The sequence below is a fragment of the Liolophura sinensis genome, chromosome 7, assembly GCF_032854445.1.
Source record: "Liolophura sinensis isolate JHLJ2023 chromosome 7, CUHK_Ljap_v2, whole genome shotgun sequence".
Taxonomy (NCBI): domain Eukaryota; kingdom Metazoa; phylum Mollusca; class Polyplacophora; order Chitonida; family Chitonidae; genus Liolophura; species Liolophura sinensis.
Genome location: NC_088301.1, coordinates 59,615,405 through 59,637,361, shown reverse-complemented (window position 1 = coordinate 59,637,361; position 21,957 = coordinate 59,615,405). Strand labels below are relative to the sequence as shown.

The 21,957-nt window shown below is 36.6% G+C and overlaps 1 protein-coding gene across 1 annotated transcript; it reads right to left on the bottom strand.

Moving 5' to 3' along the window:
- Positions 1-835: 835 nt before the first annotated feature.
- LOC135471114 (F-box and leucine-rich repeat protein 13-like) lies at positions 836-21,547 on the bottom strand. Its single transcript, XM_064750176.1, has 24 exons — positions 21,396-21,547; positions 20,492-20,595; positions 19,899-19,992; positions 18,620-18,687; positions 18,261-18,381; positions 17,194-17,227; positions 16,375-16,484; positions 15,728-15,763; positions 12,577-12,681; positions 12,291-12,386; positions 11,931-11,956; positions 10,587-10,749; positions 10,130-10,230; positions 9,408-9,537; positions 9,026-9,124; positions 8,594-8,714; positions 8,205-8,367; positions 7,793-7,912; positions 6,666-6,792; positions 6,226-6,363; positions 5,912-5,992; positions 1,929-2,011; positions 1,505-1,585; positions 836-1,281 (listed from the first exon to the last, which is right to left on the bottom strand). The coding sequence occupies exons 1-24, from the start codon at positions 21,471-21,473 to the stop codon at positions 1,200-1,202; spliced, it is 2,361 nt and encodes a 786-aa protein (XP_064606246.1). The 5' UTR covers positions 21,474-21,547; the 3' UTR covers positions 836-1,199.
- Between the last annotated feature and the right edge of the window lie 410 nt (positions 21,548-21,957).

Sequence of the window (21,957 nt, the reverse complement as noted above, 5' to 3'; positions counted from 1 at the left end):
TCAAACAGGGAATGAATCAGTACCCAAAGTAGACCGAGATCGGCTCTGTGCTGTGATTAACTTCTGCTACAATAGGTCTCAAACAGGGAATGAATCTGTACCCAAAGTAGAACGCGATCGGCTCTGTGCTGTGATTAACTTCTGCTACAATAGGTCTCAAACAGGGAATGAATCAGTACCCAAAGTAGACCGAGATCGGCTCTGTGCTGTGATTAACTTCTGCTACAATAGGTCTCAAACAGGGAATGAATCAGTACCCAAAGTAGACCGAGATCGGCTCTGTGCTGTGCTTAACTTCTGCTACAATAGGTCTCAAACAGGGAATGAATCAGTACCCAAAGTAGACCGCGAGCGGCTCTGTGCTGTGATTAACTTCTGCTACAATAGGTCTCAAACAGGGAATGAATCAGTACCCAAAGTAGACCGAGATCGGCTCTGTGCTGTGCTTAACTTCTGCTACAATAGGTCTCAAACAGGGAATGAATCAGTACCCAAAGTAGACCGCGATCGGCTCTGTGCTGTGATTAACTTATGCTACAATAGGTCTCAAACAGGGAATGAATCTGTACCCAAAGTAGACCGAGATCGGCTCTGTGCTGTGATTAACTTCTGCTACAATAGGTCTCAAACAGGGAATGAATCAGTACCCAAAGTAGACCGAGATCGGCTCTGTGCTGTGCTTAACTTCTGCTACAATAGGTCTCAAACAGGGAATGAATCAGTACCCAAAGTAGACCGAGATCGGCTCTGTGCTGTGATTAACTTATGCTACAATAGGTCTCAAACAGGGAATGAATCAGTACCCAAAGTAGACCGAGATCGGCTCTGTGCTGTGATTAACTTATGCTACAATAGGTCTCAAACAGGGAATGAATCAGTACCCAAAGTAGACCGAGATCGGCTCTGTGCTGTGATTAACTTATGCTACAATAGGTCTCAAACAGGGAATGGATCAGTACCCAAAGTAGACCGCGATCGGCTCTGTGCTGTGATTAACTTCTGCTACAATAGGTCTCAAACAGGGAATGAATCTGTACCCAAAGTAGAACGCGATCGGCTCTGTGCTGTGAATAACTTCTGCTACAATAGGTCTCAAACAGGGAATGAATCAGTACCCAAAGTAGACCAAGACTGGCTCTGTGCTGTGCAAATATTGTTTACCTGCTTGCTGAAACAATAGAATCCAAACAGGGAATGAATCAGTATCCAAAGTAGACAGGGACCGGCTCTGTACTGTGCTTAACTTCTGCTACACGACGAGCGATCTTCATCGAAGCTCTCCTGAAAACATACGTTAGAAGACAGTATTCAAAACTTTATCAACTCACCATTCACACTTTGAGTTACAGTTCCTATATAGTTACAGTTAATATATAGTTACAGTTCCTATATGCTTAAAAGCAAGTTATTAATGTGAAAGATGTGTAAATTCCTAGCAAATATCATGGCCACCAGCTCGACAAGGAACCTGTGAGGGAACACTCTGAAAGGCTAGATGTCTTACTTTGATATATTTTTGCAGTAGAGCATCGTCAGGCTTCTTAGTTGAGGGCAGCCTCGTCTTAAATACTTCAGGGATTTTTCTCTGCAAGAAACATTATTAAAGCATTTTTACATAAGAGGCAGCAATATGAAATGCAGACATCTGATTATAATTATGAAAATTGAATTTTTTAAATCAAGGAAAAAACCATCTTAGAAAAACCAGAAGTGTCCAGGATAAACCATAAACCCTTGCCAAGTTTCTGACGCACTTTTGCTCAAGCTATGTACAGACATGCACTCCACCTTGGTGAAATTACAACTGACAAACATCCCACAAAGAGTGAGAGATGAAGAATCTACCAATTTGCTGTCCAAGGCCACGTCTGAATGCGGGATTATTACCAGAAAAGAGAAAAAAGTTCTTAAAAAAATTCAATGCTTACGTGATGAGGCAACACCCACTGATGTCCAAAGATTGGATGTAATGACAAACGCCAGACAAGTATTGGATGCTCAAGTCTGTCAGCTGCAAACACAACAAAGGACAAGCATTAGGGTGAAGTATTTTCCCTAACAATTCAAAATAAAGTACATCTTTGGACAAATAAAGCCCACAATATAATATTTTTGGCGCTAAATTTAAGAAATAATGGCTTCAGTAAAACAGCAGTCAGCATTCACTGCATAAACACTGTTTATGCAGTGAATGAAACCATTATTGGTATTTTAGCACATGACCCATGCACAATTATTTTCACCAATTTTCAGTTTATAATCCCTTTCGTTTTTCAAACAGATGCCTATTCACCCCTTTGTTTTGATTACACTTCTCTGGTGTTGATCACTCCATGAATGAGCCCACTTTACAGAGCTACAGGGTCCACATGTCAAGAACCAATAAGAATAATGCATTTCGCACGTGATATGCCCACGCTGGTTGTTGGGTGGGTATCAGACATTCCTGAAGTTAGTCTTGGCGCGAAGATTTCAGTCGGGAGTGTTCTGATGTGGGAATAAAACTAAGAAAAGATCGACAGACGGCAATCATGAACGGAATATTTAGGCTAGCTAAGAAAGTGAGGAGTGCTGCACAAGAAGCAACGGCAGTCAGAAGTAGTGAATGCACTCGGTAAACTGTCTACACGTACACCGAGTATGTTACCATCTACAGACTCTTGGCCAGCTCGACTACTTTGTGCCGTCACTGACAGCGTGTACCTCGGGATCATGACCTGCATACTTGGATATTTTTGACCATTACTTGCCTATCACCAGATATTTGCTCGCCTACTGTAGCATACAAAGATCGGAAAACGAGGTACGGTTTTTATGTGGGCGCTGGAAAAGACTTTATTTGCCACATAAAATGGTAAAGACCGGACGTTTTTGACTTGACATGATCCTCAAAATTTTGATGCAAAGTTAAAATAAATAAATTAACATGTGTATGTAGAATTTTGTTGTTGCTTGTTCATTCTTCATAGTTGCTAAGTGTACATAAATCTTTCAGGCGGAGACCAAAGCCACCTAATCTCTATGCTAGTCTTCAGTACTTGGTCCATGGTAAATGATGCCCGGCAAGTCTTGAGACTCAAATCCAGTACACTCCTTTCCATTTTTTTTCACGTTTTTTTTTTCATTATCGTGAACTTTAAAAACACCAGGCTACCGGAAGTGGTAGAAGATAAGTGGCTTGGACCCTGGCAATGCTGTTGGATAACAGTTTTAATTTAAACTAGAATCAGTGTTGCCTATCTCTAGGCCCATACTGTCTTATTTTTCAGAACACAGATTTTTCGCTGCATAAACGCTTGTTTTAAGTTTCAGACTCTCAGCAGAGTCTGAAACTTAAAACAAGAATTTCTACACAAGTTATTTAGAACTTGATGCATATATTTCTGCCCAGACAGTAATCATCATAGATGAAATGGAACATCCAAGAATACATGTATTTGCCTACCGGGTAATATAAAGTTTGTAGATAAATAAAATAGATGTTTTTATCAGTTCAAATTTCTGAAATTCTTGCTTCCACTTTAGTTATTAGTTTCGTTTTGACATAAAGCAGGTTGTATGTTTAAGAACATTTTACAAAATTGCACCTATAATTTCTCGAGCTAGGCATGGGTCATGCTTGCCGGTTTTGCCATGAATTGCTGGCAATGAACTTCCCTTTCGTGAAACTCAGTAAAAGCAAACTTTGCAATTTATACATAATGGGAACAAGTTATTCATAATTTTAACCAGAGAAAAGGTTGCAACTAAAAGATGATCAGACCACTGGACAAATGAACACTCCTAAAGTTGATTAGTGCCTGATATAGGCTACACCAAGGAGAGTACAACCAGTGAAGCTACGACAGTGTGATCGCTGGCAAATGGTTACAAGTTACAATTGGTTACAATTCTGAAGCAGAATTTGGTGAAAAAAATGCAGTGATGTTAACTGCAATATATTAGATGTCACTGGTCTAGAATTACTCAAAATGCTGTGTTGTCATCACGTTTAAAGACATCAGACTACAGGTTACACGCACTGGACTACAGATACTGGACAACAGACGACAGACTGTGGACACTTAACTACAGACAACAAACTACAGACTCCAGATGCTGGAATAGGTATATTGCACACAGAGTGCTAGCTTCAACAAAAAGGGGCAGGGGGTGCATTTTCCAAAAAGGGCACTATTTCCTGCTGGCATCTTTAATAATGAATGTGATTAATAAACACTCTTAATCCTTTTAATTTTCAGGACGCATTAACTGGAAGTGATTAAAGCCGAAAATAGCAATTCTCAATTTTTCAGAAAAGTAAAGATATGTATGGGGTTCATTGGATGTACTAAACCATGTGGTGAAAAAATATTTATCCCTGTTACAGTTACAGTGCATACTGGACGGTTAAAAAGAGCAGAAAAGATGTCTCCAAAAGTAGAAAACTTGCAATATTTCAAAGTGTATATTCATAGCAAGTGTTTCCTACTTTAGGGGATTATCCTAAATGGCCAAACAAATAATTTATAGAGCTACTGATCATTAAAATGGCCTTATTTAGAACCTTGAAAAAATAACTAATAAAAAAAGCTTTACTTCTCATTTTAAATTAGAATTCAATGGGGGGCCTCCGTGGCTCAGTCGGTTAAAGTGCTAGCGCAGCGTAATGACCCAGGAGTCTCTCACCAATGCGGTCGCTGTGAGTTCAAGTCCAGCTCATGCTGGCTTCCTCTCCGGCCGTACGTGAGAAGGTCTGTCAGCAACCTGCGGATGGTCGTGGGTTTCCACCGGGCTCTGCCCGGTTTCCACCCACCATAATGCTGGCCGCCGTCGTATAAGTGAAATATTCTTGAGTACGGCGTAAAACACCAATCAAAAAAAAAAAAAAAAAAAAAAAAAAGAATTCAATGGAATATTACGCATGCTTGCTATATGTCTGTGTGTATCCATACTCCAAACGAAGTTGAGAATTTGTTATGAAAATAAAGCCAACTCTTATTATGCACTCTGACCTTTGGAAGTTTTTTTTTTTTTTGCAACACTGTACAACAGTGGAAATAATTTCTAAAATACATGAAAACTATTTTAATAAAAACACCATTTAAAGTTAATAAAAATCATGAAACTGTAGAGTATGCCCGACTTTTGAAAGCTGGATGGAGAAACATGAAAATATGATCCATATGAGTAAAATTTCTTCTATCACAAAACTGCATAACTGTGTTCATATCAGTTCTCTGACTGGGTGTGGGTGAAGTAGGTCTTCCCCCTGTAAAACAGCGGAGCTTAAATAATTCAACAAATTAAAAACACTCCAACTTGTCTAATCTTGATCGTGTGTGGTGATCCGCAGTCTATTCTAGTTTTAATTTTAAACACACAATGAGCACACAGATGTTTTATTGTCGAACTTGGGACCAATTTGACAGACTCAACTGCCTGAGAAATGAAAGTAATGAAAACGAAGCTGCCATGGGTGCATTTCTAACTGGTTTACTCATTGGTTGAATTGAGGTAACTGTCCAATGAGCATCACGGTTCCAATTATATTTGGCAAACAAAGATGGTGGGAACTGTGAACACCTAACAGCCAAGCATGAATACATCTGGTAATAAATTTATGCCTTTCCCACCAGGGGCAGGGCAGATAATTATGACCTACTAGAGGGGGCAAAGAGCATTTTAAGAGGGGTGTGGTGCTGTGCCCCTCTGATTGGTGCAAGTAGGTGATCTATGGCTACAGATGATGAAATACCAACACCACACACCACAAACACAATATATCTCCGTTAACATACAGTGTAGTAATGGGAGATATTAAAGTTGTTCTAATACAAAAAATAATGTAGAATATGCACTCTTCTGGAGAACACCAGATATTCACTCGCTTGCATTCAGTATAAAGATAACTCCATGAAACTCTTCTTACCAGTTTACAGCCACAGAGGTTAAGACCATTGATCATGCGACAACAAAAGGCCAAGTTCTTCAAAGCCGCATCAGTTAGCAGCTGTAAAGAAATTTGAAATGGTACATTTAACAATTTGCACCACACACAATCCTCTGTTTTCATACATTATGATCCAAAAAGATAACTACTGTACATGTATAAATAGATGGCAGGTAAATGATATTATCCAGTACAAAATCACATCAGACCTTAATGTGAACAGCAAGCTTAACCAATTCACAAGTAGACTTCATTGTACAATGTACACAGTGACAGGAGATAACTAAACATACCACACAGTGTGACAAGTCCAATCTCACCACATCTTTACACTGCTGGGCAAACTTCTGTAATCCCAGATCTGTTATGCTTGAACACTCTGACAAACTCACATCACGCAGGCTGAAATTGTTACCAAGGGCAGATAAACCCTGCAAAGAAAGGCAACACATGGCATCTTACATGTTTTTTTTTTAGCTAGAAACTCAGTAAAGTGTCTCTCAGCGTGGCCAACTGCATACTTTACTTTACACTTTAAATGTTGATACGACTGAAAATGAAAATTTAATTGCACGTCACGGGTATTTATTTCAAGGGTGTCTCACTGAATCACCACTGACCACAGAAGGAAAATGTAAGAAGGCACAGAAAAATGAAAAACACAACAAAACGAATGTTTAACAGAAAAAACTGACAAATATGATATGTGACTTGTATGTTGACCATCATATACCTGGTCTCCACAATTACTGCCAGATATGTCCAGGGAGACCACACTCTGCATCTGTCCCATCAGCTCTATGCCTGCCTCGCTGATGTGCTCGCAGAAACACACCTTCAGGTACACAAGGTTTTGGCATCTGAAAAAAGGTGACCGCACGTAAAAACTAAACAAGAGTTATGAGAAACACGTGGAAGCTCGCAGATAAGAGTTGTCAGAAAGTCACAGCACTTGCTTTAAAAAAAAAGTGTCATCAGAGCATGACATATATGTATTTGCCAGACCTCACATCACTGACAGTGAGTTATGATCAAAAAGTACATGTACATCTTCAGGTAATCAGAGCAAAACTTGCAAAGTTTTAACGCAGTGCAATGATTGCTACATCCCATCTACATACATCTTGCATATTTATTTATTTATTTATTTACTTGATTGGTGTTTTATGCCGTACTCAAGAATATTTCACTTATATGACGGCGGCCAGCATTATGGTGGGTGGAAACCCACGACCATCCGCAGATTGCTGACAAACCTTCTCACTCACGGCCGGAGAGGAAGCCAGAATGATCTGGACTTGAACTCACAGCGGCCACATTGGTGAGAGGCTTCTGGGTCATTACGCTGTGCTAATGCGCGAACCAAATGAGCCACGGAAGGGAGATAAAAAGAAAAGTTTAATGCACTAACAATGAGTTCAACTGAACAAAATGACCAATACCTTTGGCCACCACATACCAGATACATTAATTTATGCTGTTAAAGCAAAAAATGATGATGGTTCAGGATAGGTAAGAGCCTTACATCACTCAGTTCCTATTATGAATCTGACGAAACTTGGCACAACAAAACTCAACCCTTATGTATAACTAGTATACATGCAAAACATTCCATTTCGTTAATGGTAAAGTTTTGAACGAAAAAAAATTTTATGTAGCATGATAAAGTGATAAAGGAGAGAATCAAAATTGTCCCATTGTTTTTCTTGTCAGCAGATGAAAAGCTCCACCACAAAGCTGTTGTCACATGATCTGGGTCCGATGGAATACCAGTAGAATTCTGAAATGTTCTGAATAGTTTGCTCACACCTAAATGCTTGCTCCACATGTATGGAATATGCAGCTTTACTTTTACCTTACCTTTTATGTATGTTGACCATGGCCATATCTCCCACCCTGACACAGTTGGTTAGATTAAGTTCTCGGAGGGACAGACCTGCAGGACCCTCTGCCAGGTGGCGCACACCCGCATCACTGATCCTGGAATTAACAAAATACATTCGATGTAATCATGATGTTGGGAGTCTTACTTTATCTCCAGCTTATGTCAAACTGTAAAGTTAGGAGTCTCTCTTAGAGTGTGTACATATCAATGTATGCTTGTATGTATGCTCATTATATGGAAACTTTAATGCAACTTTAAAACGTCTCAAAAATGATTTTACACTTCAAGATTAGCAGCTAAACCAAAGTGTGTTCCCAGGTGCAGTGGGTTACACATTTCTATAACACATCCACTTCAGTAAAATAGAGGAATTTATATGGTACAAACCTAACACAATCTGCCACATTTAATACTCTCAGGTTCTTGCAATTGGCCAATGACTTTAAGGTGAAGTCAGTCAGTCTATGGCAGTCGGCTAAGTATACATGTTCCAGCTCCAAACAATTACGTCCAATCTGCTTCATACTGTGATCAGATATTCTTCGATTCCCTGACAACAACAAAAAAATAATAAGGAAAATAAAAATTTGAAAGTTTTTTGTATTACATGCTGACACCTATTTTATGGTTAAGACAAAATGACATTCCAGGTGATCATTAAATATTTCATGTACGTCCATATGTAACCTATATGTGATAAAATAACGTCAATTCTCCAAATTTCTTTACACAATCATAAATACAGGCAAAATAAGTAACTGAGTCCGTGAAAGTACCATCCACTTTGATCATCTTCAAATCTTTGCACTGGGCCAGCCTCTTGAATGTCTCGTCTGTAAGAAGCGGTGATCCAAGGAAAGACACATGAGTCAGACTCACACACCTCTCAAACAATGACTGCAAAGAAACCACAGAAAGTTTTGACATAGAATGCTATACATGTAAATGTTCTGATGCCTACATACCTGACAAATGGGTTCCTCGACATTGAGATGATCTGAATTTAGAATTATTTCAGGATAAACTGCCAGTTAGTAGAAAGTCATCTTGTTTCCTTGATATCACATTTGTCAGGCAAATTACAAATTACATGTTCAATGTATTCATAAATTGTGTGTATTCCTTAGGCATGTTGGGTACGAAACTTGTGTTACTGTTTCATTAAGAAGGTGTGATGGTGTTATACCATACTGAGTCACTCTCTTTACCTGAATACATTCATCATTGAGAGTAGGGAATTCATTAAGCATCAAGGCTCTCAGTTTTATGCATCCGTCAGCCAAATTCTGAAACCCGGCAGGTGTTATCTGAAAATTAAAAGTAACATGCTCACATATTCTAACATACTAATAGCAATACTAAGAAACATTCTCAAAATGCTGAGATGTGGACACATTGTTCTTTCTTTGTTTAAGGAAATTTATTTTGTAACACAAAATAATATACTTTGTTTACTGTATCTCTGCTGCTCAAGGAACTAATCTTACCAAATAGCTTGCTGTTAGATTATTTAAACAGCTGGTAAATAGGGGAAGAGATACTTGCTTGATCACAGTTTGCTTCCCTCCAACATGTCTAGTTTGTATGTACCTGAAGACATCCAGAGAGGTCCAAATACTGAAGTCGACCACAGTTTTTCCCACATGCCAAGTAGTGCAGCCCCTTGTCAGTGAAGTTCCCACAAAATGCTAAGCTTAGAAACTGGAGGTTACCACAATATCTGCAACCAAAAGCAACAAAGTCCTCTGCAAAATGGATTGTGCCCATGGTAAAATCTATATGTATTTAGTATTCCATAAGAAATCATTTTTGCAATATATCTCCCAAAGAATTCAATTAAACTGTGCACAGAGAAAAAAAGACATGAAGACAGATGAAGTTTTACATTAAAATAATCACCTTGTTTAGGAAAACCTTTATGTGTACGTTGTTTGACAAAGTTACATATAGTGTGGGTATACTGTATTTGAATAGCAAAAAAGAGTTTTTATGTTTGGCTGGAGAGCTGTGCCTTGAACATTTGTGGGTAAGAGCACCTCCCATTAACCATCATGCTTGCAGCATGCACTGTATCTATCAAAGAGGAAATCTATAGCTCCAAATCTGGAAAACTGATTACGGGGACTCAAAGTTATGACAATAATCATCTATCCAGCTATAATTGAAAATTTTAGCTCCAAAAGTTTCAACCCAGGCAAGGATTTGGACATACTGACAAAATAACCTATCAATGCACACAGATCCTGACCCTTTCCCACCTCCCCTCCCAATAAACACTACCTTCTCAAATTTTGATATTTGGTTTGACTTACTCTGATATGAACTGTAAAGAGGCATCTGTTATGGAAGTATGAGAAATATTGAGGTAGAGAAGAATTTTACACCCTGCAACAACCATCTTGAAGGCTGAATCCTAGAATACACAAAAATGACATAATACAAGACACCAGGTGGAAATGCAGCAACATCAAACAGTGATTCTATACCAACATTATAAGTTTTATGGCAAATTACACCTAATCTTTAAGCCATGAGTAAAAATTCAATTAGGACATGATGAACCGTTTTAAGAAAAAAAGCCTAGAAAATTAATTTTTTACAGATTGTGGAAGAGGTGTAAAAAATAGTCACCTCATTACCAGTAGGGGATAATCCAACGAAAGCACATTTCAAGATACAGGTATTCCTAGCCTTATCCCTAATATCAAAGTGGGGAGTACTTTCAAAATACATGTAGATGAAATCTGAATGAGTAGATAGTTTCCTCACTGTTAATCCTGAGCACTCAGAGAGATTGAGGTCCTGTAGATTGCGACATTCACTGATGCAGAGGAAAGTAGGCTTTTGCAACTTTCTGCAACCTTGTAAGTTCAGTTGCACCAAGTACGGACGACATTTTGCAAGTAATCGCACAACCACTTTATCTGTAACACTGTGAATAAGAACAGCTTTAGATTTACAATCATAATAATCCAAATGATTAAGAAAATCTTTCACAATATTTCATTGTTAATATTTTTCTTTGACACTCAATGCCAGAAAGTTTCCATCATCAACAGTAATGAAAAAAGAGTGAATTCTAAGAAACTCCTTCATAAATATTGATCATGAAAAAATCTTCATTAGATACAATAAAAATTTAAACTGTATGTAAAGATATGGGAATGACTGTATTACATATGCAGCAACAGGTAAAGAAAGGAAAAACATTGAATGCCATTGCAACGCGAAGAACCTGAAGCAGAATGCTAAACACCTGCCAGTATTATGACAGAAGCACGCTAAACTGCAAACAAAGTATAGAATCAAGAAATTTCAAGATTAGTCAAGATAACAAACATGTTTATAATTAAATTAATGATTATTTATATCATGCATTTTTACCATCACTACACAGAAGTTACATGTACTGAAATTTTCTGAGAAAAGTGCACTGAGGTCTGGTAGGATGATATTCTGCTAGAAAAGTGTACAGTTTCAGCATAAAAGTAATATTATGTGCTCTAAAATACTGACAATATAGAAATGGTCTGAGCTGGTACATCGATCAGTCTGTCACAGGTAATATTTCATCACAGCACATGTTGCTTAAAGCCACCATATCTCACCAATACTTCATGACTGAAAAGACTGAGGTGATGTGTTACCAATGAAATACAACTGTCTAAATGCTCAGATTTACAAAGGAGATTTCAGTGGATATCACACACAATGGATTTACTCCAGAAATTTCAAAATCAAAAGATAAAGAAGTAGAGAGATAAAAAAAGCTACTCTAGAGAGGGGATTTAGTGTAATTAGATTTTACCCATCAACCAGGCTGTTATAATGGGATATTTCCAAGAATATGGAAAAGAAAAATATCACCACAATAAAACAACAAAACTGCCTTTAACTACATATTTATCATACATAAACCTTGACTTAAAGGTTAAAGTTCAAGTTTATCTGTTACTTGTCATGCCAATCACACCAAGACATGTTTGAAATTGTACTGTGATTACAAGTATAGAAACCATCAACAAATTAAAGTATTCAAGTAAGCTTAACCTTACATTCAATTCAAGTATACATATTTCTATGAACTGTTATACTATTTAATCTCATACATACGTGTTCTTTACAGTTGACAGGTCCATCTATAATGAAGATGTAAACAAATTTTCATTAATTAACTAAAAAAAAGTCTCCTTGGATAAGTACAAAAATGTTACTGATCTTGTAACGGAAATGCAGATTATATTATACAATTAATGACAAGGAAATCTTGGCATGTAAACTTGTATTCACTATTCGGGTCATGATGATCATCTCTCCAGTCATATGCAAAAAATCATTCAACATTTGTTAAGTATGGCTATCAAACTGATACCACATATTTATCTGAAGTCCACAGTATCTTAGCCGTCTTTTAGTATAAAATTCTGTAGATGAAGTTAACCTACAGTAAATGACTGCAACTCATGTTTATACCTTGCTCCATAGCAGACTGCATAAGGTCAGCATTTTCCATGATCTGCACACACAGGCACAGCGAGAAAGATCAGTGATGTCCACAAAACTGAAAATCTACAAACAAAGAACAAACACATTATCGAATTGGAACAGGAAATACTCTGAATACAGTCAATTACTGAAGGTTCATTCAAATTTTTTTTTACATTTTATAAATTTGAAATGATTATTTCTATCAAAATCTATGTTACTACTAATAGGAAAACATGATATCCCTACATATCAAAAATGGTGGAACAATTACCAAGACAGCCACATTTTTGGGTAGCATGGAAATGCTGTCCTTAGCTTCCCCTGTTCCTTGCACAAACAGCTCTTCATCTTCCATATTTTCACCTCGTTCCAATTTCTGTGGGGAGGGAGAGAGACAAATCTCTTATGATCAGCCTTTGAGACAATGATCCTATGAAAATTTAAACATTTTGTGACAATTTGCCCCCAAGTCATGAAACTATCCACATAATTACCTGATCAATGATAAACATGGCATTACAATTACATGTCAGTGCAACAAAAGCCTCTAAAGTACACAACTCAGGCCATTTTGTAGAACGCCTCAACCTGTTTGCATGCCTTCCATGACATTTCAATTCTATTTTATCACATTTAGAAGTAAACCATCCTGCCCAGGCAATTCAGTTCTTGAGAAGCTGTGAAGAGGTCAAGATCAATGAAGCCAAAATAGTTTCAAGCAAAAATATGCTTTACTTATTTATTTATTTTATTTTATTTTTCATTGGTGCTAAACGCACAGCATACTCAAGACTTTTCTAATGATCTGACAATGGTCAGGTGTATGGATGGATGAAATCAGAATGCAAGTAGTAAATGGCATCTTATTGACCTCTGCGATACTTGATCAACAAAAGCTGACCTAAATCAAGAAGCCCGGATCTGAACCCGTGTCCTCATTGGACACGACAGGCTTATCGACAAAGAGAGATCAACACCTCAGCTAAATGAGCCAGAAGAGGGTCTAAAAAACCATTTCTTACAAGGCTGAAAAAAGAGATTAAGTCACTGGAGGATAACAAACTTACTGAGTCTGAAAGTAATAAAACATGTGTAGAAGCCAATGAATCTACGAGACAAATATTGTACATGGGCATATATCAAAGTATGTTTGCCAGTCATGCTAGACTCAGGCTTAGGTTGACTTGTACTGTGTACAACGGAGTTTCTTTTAAGAATAAACACATGTAAAATGCATGTTTAAATATCAAACAGCTGTTTAAAGCATTAGTTGAGTAATCATAAGCCTTGATTGACTATTAACATGGAACAATAGGCATGCATGTCGGTAATGTAAAATCCATCAACCACACACTGAATTAACAAACCAAACTCTGTTTTGTTTTTTTTCTGTTGCTCTTCACACTATTCTCCGGACACAACACTCTCCTTTGGTTTACCTACTGGCACACAATGCTGACATACTTGTTTCACTACATATGAAAGCTAGCATCTATGACAAGCAAATCCAAGGAAGGCATAATTTAATCAAAAGTTGATATATCCACCACACACCATGCAATGGAGCATGTTCCATAAATTGAAGGCAGTAAATGACATGAACCATTCACACAAAACTTGATTGGTTAATTATAGCAAAGCCTCACACAGAAAACTGCAAGGTCCCCATATACCAACAAGCAAAACAGCATTTGCAGCAAACACAAAATGTACCTACGTAAGTAAAGGCATTGGTATTCAAGCGCTAAAAAAAGAACAAAAAGTTCACAAAACATGAAATTAACAGCAATTCAGAAACCAAACTGAAACACACTATTGGCTTTTCTAGAGGTTTATGAAATGTGTCCGGTGTACTAGTAATCTAATCATATAGGTGCTGATTTTCAAAAGTTATGTTGACAAAAAACTGATGGCTATACTTTAGAAATTTAAATAATACCCAAAACATTATATGCTTATCCAAGAATGTAACCAATGTAAAAAGAAATGAGATATTGTAAAATCCAGTTTATTTATAGCGCTTTATTTCAAAACAGAAACAAGAACAAAAACATTTAAAACTGTATTTCTAAGGCACATGCCATTTCAAATTAAAAAGGTGTGTATATAATTTTTCACTTTTTCAGAAACTCACAAAAAACAAAACGAAAAATATGCATCTATGTGCAGTCACAAATGCATGCATGAAAACCTATTTGATGCAGAAATGAGAATTGGTGCACAGCATGGGTTTACAGTAAGCATAGGTTCAATCATCGGAACTGTTCATGGCAGGTGACAAAAATGTCATAATTACCATCAAATTGATCTTCAACAAGATGCATTCAACAAAGAAACAGAGAATTAAAACTACATGAATGTGCCTGTACATCAGAAACTAATTCTCAAATCATAAAACATGAAAATAAAATACTGAGAAAAGGTCAATAGTTATAAAAGTGTACTGAATTTATTTTTATATAGATCAGGTGGTTTGAGTAACTGTTTTGTTTTAATCAGTGTGAAACTGTAGCATTGGTGCTAAAGATAAAATAAAAGACTGAATTTTCTAAGCAGAAGACAACCATAAACAACATTTATATGGGTAGCATTTATTTATTTATTTGATTGGTGTTTTACGCTTTACTCAAGAATATTTCACTTGAACGACAGTGGCCTGCACTATGGTGGGAGGAAACTGGGCAGAGCCCGAGAAAACCCACGACCATCCGCTGGCTGCTGACTGACTACTTTGAGTAGCATAAAGGATGACATATATATGTTTCATTTAAATTGACACACTATAGCTGATGAATGTTGTGACAAATATCAATCAACACATCTTTACAGGCATCACAGGCTAGAAATCAAAACATGTATACTTCATTGTAGAAAGGTTTTAAAATCCTGACAAAAATCTTCCTTATACAACATTAAGCCTTGCTAAGAGAAAGTACCTTTAGTACCTAGACTGGCACATTATCATAAACCACATAAGACTGCATCATGTCTAAAGCATTTCATGTCTGTTAACATGCAGAACATTTAACCAATCAATACACATGATCAAGCCATAGGACTATGAACACAACAGGTCGCCACAGCGAGCTATAACATAGAACTAAGCCTGTCAACGTCTTATAAAATAATAAAATTTCCATTCTGCACAGCTGATAAAACAAGATTTCAACATGCAATCATTAATTTGCATTATTATTCACAAACAACAGCTTCTAATACTGATGTGGCTTACAACTTGTGAGTGAGAAGATGAACCTGCGATATACAAATACTACATGTAATAATATAAGCTTATATGTTATACTAGCTACATCTGATCTGAACAGAGAAATGATTTGTGGTTTGCCAACCTTACCAACTGTGCAGAATGCAACTGAAACAGTAACTGTAAGAAATCCACAAATCAACCATGTTTTTGTTACCGTGAAACTCCAACAAGTATTCATCTGCTCTAAAACCTGGAAACAAATAGCTACAAATTCTTAACCTATGAATGGATCAAGACAAACTGGGTGGTACAGCATGGCCCACTCTACAACTGTTATTGCAAATTTCATACTTTTTTTCCCAAGAGTTACTTTAATTAAAAAATACTATCTTTTTCATCACCTACAATAATAAAAACAAAAACGAATTCCCTACAGACTGACACAGATTCTGAATGATGGCCTAAAAGGTATTTGTCTCTGACCATTTTTCATTGATAGATCTAAATATTAAGCACTATTCCCTTTTACGTGAAAGGCAAGGTGACAGATGCAACATACTTTAATGTTTTCTCTCATAAGCATACCAATGTACAAATTCTATTAGTGAAATTTAAAATGCCTTTCAAAACTAACAAAAAGCCTCTTTACAATTTTTTTCAAAATAGGACCTTAGTTCTTGCTATCTTTTTTGAGTTGTGATTGTGAAAATGCCCACAAAAGCTTGGCAGCACTAGTGTCTCATCCTGATAAATGTCCTGCACTCATGTGATAAATATATTTATAAGATGTTATTACTAATAGGAATTCAAAAGGCAAGATTTTATAATGATAATATACAAGACGCTATCAGTATGACATACCTCAAAGTACTCTCTAGTCTTCCGTGCATCAAGTGTATGCAAGAACCATGCATCAAATACTAGCCTTCCCATGACAACATTATAAACATACTGGATCTTCTGGAAAGACACTGAAATAACAATACAACAATGCTGGTTGGGGCCTCCATGGCTCAGTCGGTTAGCGTGTTAGCGCAGCGTAATGACCCAGGAGCCTCTCACCAATGTGATCACTGTGAGTTCAAGTCCAGCTCATGCTGGCTTCCTCTCCGGCCGTAAGTGGGAAGGTCTACCAGCAACCTGCGGATGGTCGTGGGTTTCCCCCCGGGCTGTACCCGGTTTCCTCCCACCATAATGCTGGCCGCCGTTGTATGAGTGAAATATTCTTGAGTACGGCGTAAAACACCAATCAAAAAAAAAAAATAAAAAATCTTAGCTGGTTTGTTCTTCACATGCATTTATATTTTGTCCCCAAGAATTAATATAAACGTAAAGAGAGATTTAATAAAGATTTACTATGCCCTATCATTTAAGTGATTTATGATACAAATACTTTGACAATTGAACTTATCAACTGTATCATCATTACGATACTGTTCACCACTGTTTAACATTGTATCAGGTGAGTCAAGTACTTATCTGATAGTATTGCATATCAGCCATTTAGACAACTTAGAAAACAGCCCTTCCACAATAAAACTAGTTGTCTACTTGTGCTGAATATTAGATGATAACAGCACACATGTACTTAGTGTTATTTGGGAATGCACAATAAGTCATTATTCTACAAATATATCATATGAAGAGATAAAATGGCTGAATTTAGATAATCAGACTTACTTGCTTGTCTTCCTTTTCTAAATTTTAACCATTCCTAGAATAGAAAAACAAAGTACAATAAGGTAAACCTTTAGTAAAAGTGAAAAAGAGTAACTGTCCTGAGGAAAATGTCTCTGTAAAATTCAGAACTGAAGTTACTTTTACAGTTAAAGAATGACTGACTGAATTAATGAACGAATGAGTGAATGAAACCCTTATGTAAAGAGGGTGGCTCTTCCCAGAGGCCCTCTATAGCAATACATGAACATTAACAAAATACAAACAGCATATACAATTCCGTTTTTTAAAGTCATGAAAACACTAAGTAACAGTCAGTAATCACTACATCTATCAGCTTATATAAATATAACGGTTGAAATAATTTTTCAAATAACCTGACTTAAAAGCAGAAAGTAATGGTGCTGTGTTCATTAGATATTCTAAACTGTTTCAAGCATGACAGCTCACTGCTGTAAAGCTGTTTTTATAATAGTTAGAGTTATCAATAGGGAGGTTAACAGTTGATCTAAGAAACTTATTGTGTACTTCTGTGTTTTTAACAAGCAATTTTTTCAGATATGGATATGGTAAGACAAATCATACCATATCTGATGCGATCATAAACTGGCATCCAATGTAACTCTAGGAGAATTGGAGGTATAGAAGTATGTATTTTACAATCTAAAATAATTTTTAGCTGCTGTTTTTTGAAGATTAAGTAATCTGTCAACGAGGAATTGTGGACAAGATCCCCATACTGAATTACAGTAATCAAAATGAGGCAAAATATAGCTATGAAAAAAAGTTTTTCGTGTCTTCAAATATAGATAAATCTTGTTCTGCCTTAAATTTCCAAGAATGTTCAGAATTTTTTTACAAATGAAATCAATATGATCTTGCCAAAACTGTCTCAATTTCTGTAACAATTGTGTCATCAGCAAAGTTCTCAACATGACAAGTACATGTATTAATATACTGTGGAAGTTCATTTATATATATGATGAAAAGTAGTGGTCCAAATATTGAGCAAACACATAAAGCCTTCAAAGGCAGTAAAACATTCCTTGACATTGAAGTTGTGCAATCACCTTCCACTGGTTAAGACAGATTCTCAAATGTCTGTGAGCATGATGACGGGCAGCCTTTTCTAACTTCCTCTGGACAAGCTCTCTTTTCCACTTAGTACGAAGATGGTATTGCATCCATGCCCTAAACAAAATTAGTAGACAAATGAGAAAAGACCAGGGGTAATCTCCCTGAAATTTATACACCTCAATAATGGAATGCTTTACATTTTACATCAATACAAAAATATGGATGAAACACCCACAACACCTTGGTGTATGTAAGTTGTATACATGTTTATAGAGATTAGCTTACAATGACACACCCATGTGACATACAACAATCCTCAGTCAATGATTCTAGAATACCAGAATGAACATACCTGTAGCCTTTCAGCAACAGTGTTAAGTTGTAGTGGGCATATGCAGTTTCATACATTTCAGGTGTTGGCTGAAAAGACAATGGCAACAATGAAATGGAACAATGTAAAACCTTCTTCAACTTATAGAAGAGCTACAAATTTTAGTCTTTCACAGGAACAGGCTGATGCTCTAGCATGGCAAAAAACATGGTTCCCAGGATTATATCTCAACAAAAACCACCACTTATATATTGTTTCACAATGCTTTAGTTTTCTGCCCCTGAATGATCCACTTGCACCAGGAGTCACTTGATCTCAGGTGCAGGCAGTTCAATATGTGCAATGCGTCAGCTACACGCAGTAGTCTAAGAGTGGTTCACAAAATGAACACTTCGCCTTCAATATTATGCCACAAAAATGAACTCTGAAGTGTGTGTCTGGCATTCTTAAATACAGTGTACTAAAAATATTATCAATAGATGATTAGTTGCTAAAAAAATCATTTAAGAACTAGAATCCGGATGTCCGCAATACCCCCTTCCATCCACCAACATTTCCATAAAATAAAGCAAAAGAAAACCAAACACAACAGGACGTAATGTTGCTTGGTTTGGTTTCATGTAGATTATTTCATAGGCTGTTGATTGCACTACGGGCACATCCAGTTTGAATGGACAATGTAGCAATCACCAGAGACTATAGAGTACATAAAAATTCATTGTGGCTCTATGTACCAGGACAGGTACTAAGTTTCATGGAAATAGATTCAGTACTTTAGGAAATCTTAATACATGGAAAGGCACTATTAAGCAAATTCCTCAATGGGGGTAATTATGAAAATAATCACACAACTGCCACTGAACTTAAGCATGTAGAAGTTCAGATGACAAGTGTGGAGGTAATTGTAAAAATAATGACCCGATTGTCATTAGACTTAAGCAGGAACGTCTTCCTCATTGACACTAAACTTAAGCAAGTAGAAGTAGTGGAAAACACTGTTGCGCAAAGTCCTAAATGGGGGTAATTATGAAAATAATTGAAAATAATTACCCAATTGCCATTAAACTTATGCAAGTAGAAGTTCAGATGATAGGCAAGATGCATGGTAAGTTTTATTGAAATGGGCACAGTAGTTTGGGAGGAGATGCATGGGAAAATTCTAGGCAGTATACTCTCCACAAATCAACTTCACCGTCGGGGGTATTAAAAAAATAATACCCATATTGCTATTAACAACCTGTCAGATAATGAGGCAATACATAAAATTCAATTATGTACAGCAAATGATCAGTGGTCTTACCATATGTTTATCATCTGAGTAGAAGATGTAATCAAGGCTACTCTCAGAAATAACCTTTGGATGTGGTTTCATATCATCACTCACAAACATATCCCTGGAGTAAAAACAGACAACAAAACAGTATAAGATATAATTATGAATTTTATGGAAACAATGATTAGTTAATGCTGTTGGAGCCATCAGATGTTTCAGATGTTTATTGGGCAAGGGGAAATAAGCAATGCTGATGACAAATTGTCATCCTCATCTTAACATCACCACTTTCTGACATTTTGTTTGTGTAACAATGGACTATGGCAACATTTAATAACCACTATCACAATGGACAAATCAAGTGGGCACTGGCAAAGTACTAGTTTTTTTTTTTTATCATACTGACATTGTCTTTTTGTGAAAACAAACAGGTATCCGTAATATATGATACACCTACTTATAAGTAAGGCTGCCAATCAGTTGAGCATGTTAAGCACACTCTAAATTGACTACTGACTTATGAATTTACCAAGCTCACTGTGAGTACTCTTCACAGACAACTACGTTCTTTGCACATTTCAACAACAAATAAACACATAACATAACAAGTAAACCCCTACCACTGCAAACATCCCAAGCCACGCCTCTTCACATAAGCAATCTTTTGTATCAAAAAGTCAATCGGGTCATCTGGACACATGACAGCCAATCCTGTCAGAAGTGCCTGTTACAACAAAATTTCAAAAAAGAATTTACATAACTGCATCAGAAGTTGAAATACATGTATGGTGTGGTTAATATGACTTTTATTGGCACTGTTGTTGATGTTTTTATTGTTTATATTCATAATTACTGCACCCAATAAATTACTAATCCCCCAGTTATGTGGACACACTTGTGCTTCTACCATAAAAACAGTTAAAGTTTGGTCTTGGTCCTAATTTATTTATTGCTTAATACAGAATGATGAATATTACTGTATTTAGATAGACACAATACATATTTCTGATCAATTTAATCTGTTTCAGACCATTAGCTCTTGACTTATAAAGTCACATACATGTATTTGAATCCATCTCTTTTTTGCTTAGCTGGCATACGTAGCCTATAGTCAGATACAGGATGATCAAGTGCATATTAAAGTCTTTTTTTGTAATAATGTATCAACTAATAAAAAAAAATTAAAAATAAATTAAAAAACCCTCTGTACTCAAACTTGTTTCTTAATTCTTAAACTTACTCAAGACTTTTCTTATTTAGTCAAATTTACATTAATTTGTATTATTTATGTGTATTAAGTGTAATAAAACTAATAGAATACCTTGACTTATCAATGCAACATCTTATAACTATTATAACTTACATAAATTTATAAGCCAATTCGTTTGTTACACCTCAGAAAGAGAACTCAATTGTTGCGTTCAAATATATACCAAGAACACAACCACATGTTATTGACTAGAAAGCATACAACAACAACAAAACATCGCTACTACAAATCTTTGTTGGTTCAAAAGTTCTTACTTCGTACACATCCGGAAGTTTATTTGTGAGAAGGTACTCCCTTAGCTCTGGATGTAAATCCTTCATTGACGCTGCCATCCTGTCACGCTTAAGATGAATAAATAAAATAAAATGAGATGTTTGGATGCCTGATTTTTCCTTAGCGGCCTTCTCTAGACGCCATATTGTTTGGATATAGCAACCGAATACCCGGATGTTTAGTACCCGACACTCGTACTTTGCCAACAGTTCGTACTATTGGCCCAAACCCAACAGTACTCCTCATGGATGGCGGCTGCCCAGTGCTACTCCCCAAACCCGTGCAAAACCGCCCCTTTCCCTAATTTACCTAGCATCTGAGATGAATGCACTGCACTCAGTGCATTCGTGACATTAACTGGCAGTTGAGTACAAGAGCAGAAGAAGCGAAGTGTTTCATAGAAATATTACTGCTGAACATACTACAGTCTACAGCATAAACCAAACCGGTTATGGAATTCATATTCATTTTGATTCACAAGATTCAATTCTCCACATTTCTGTTGTTGTATTGTAGGCTATGTTACTGGCGTTTTGTGCGCCA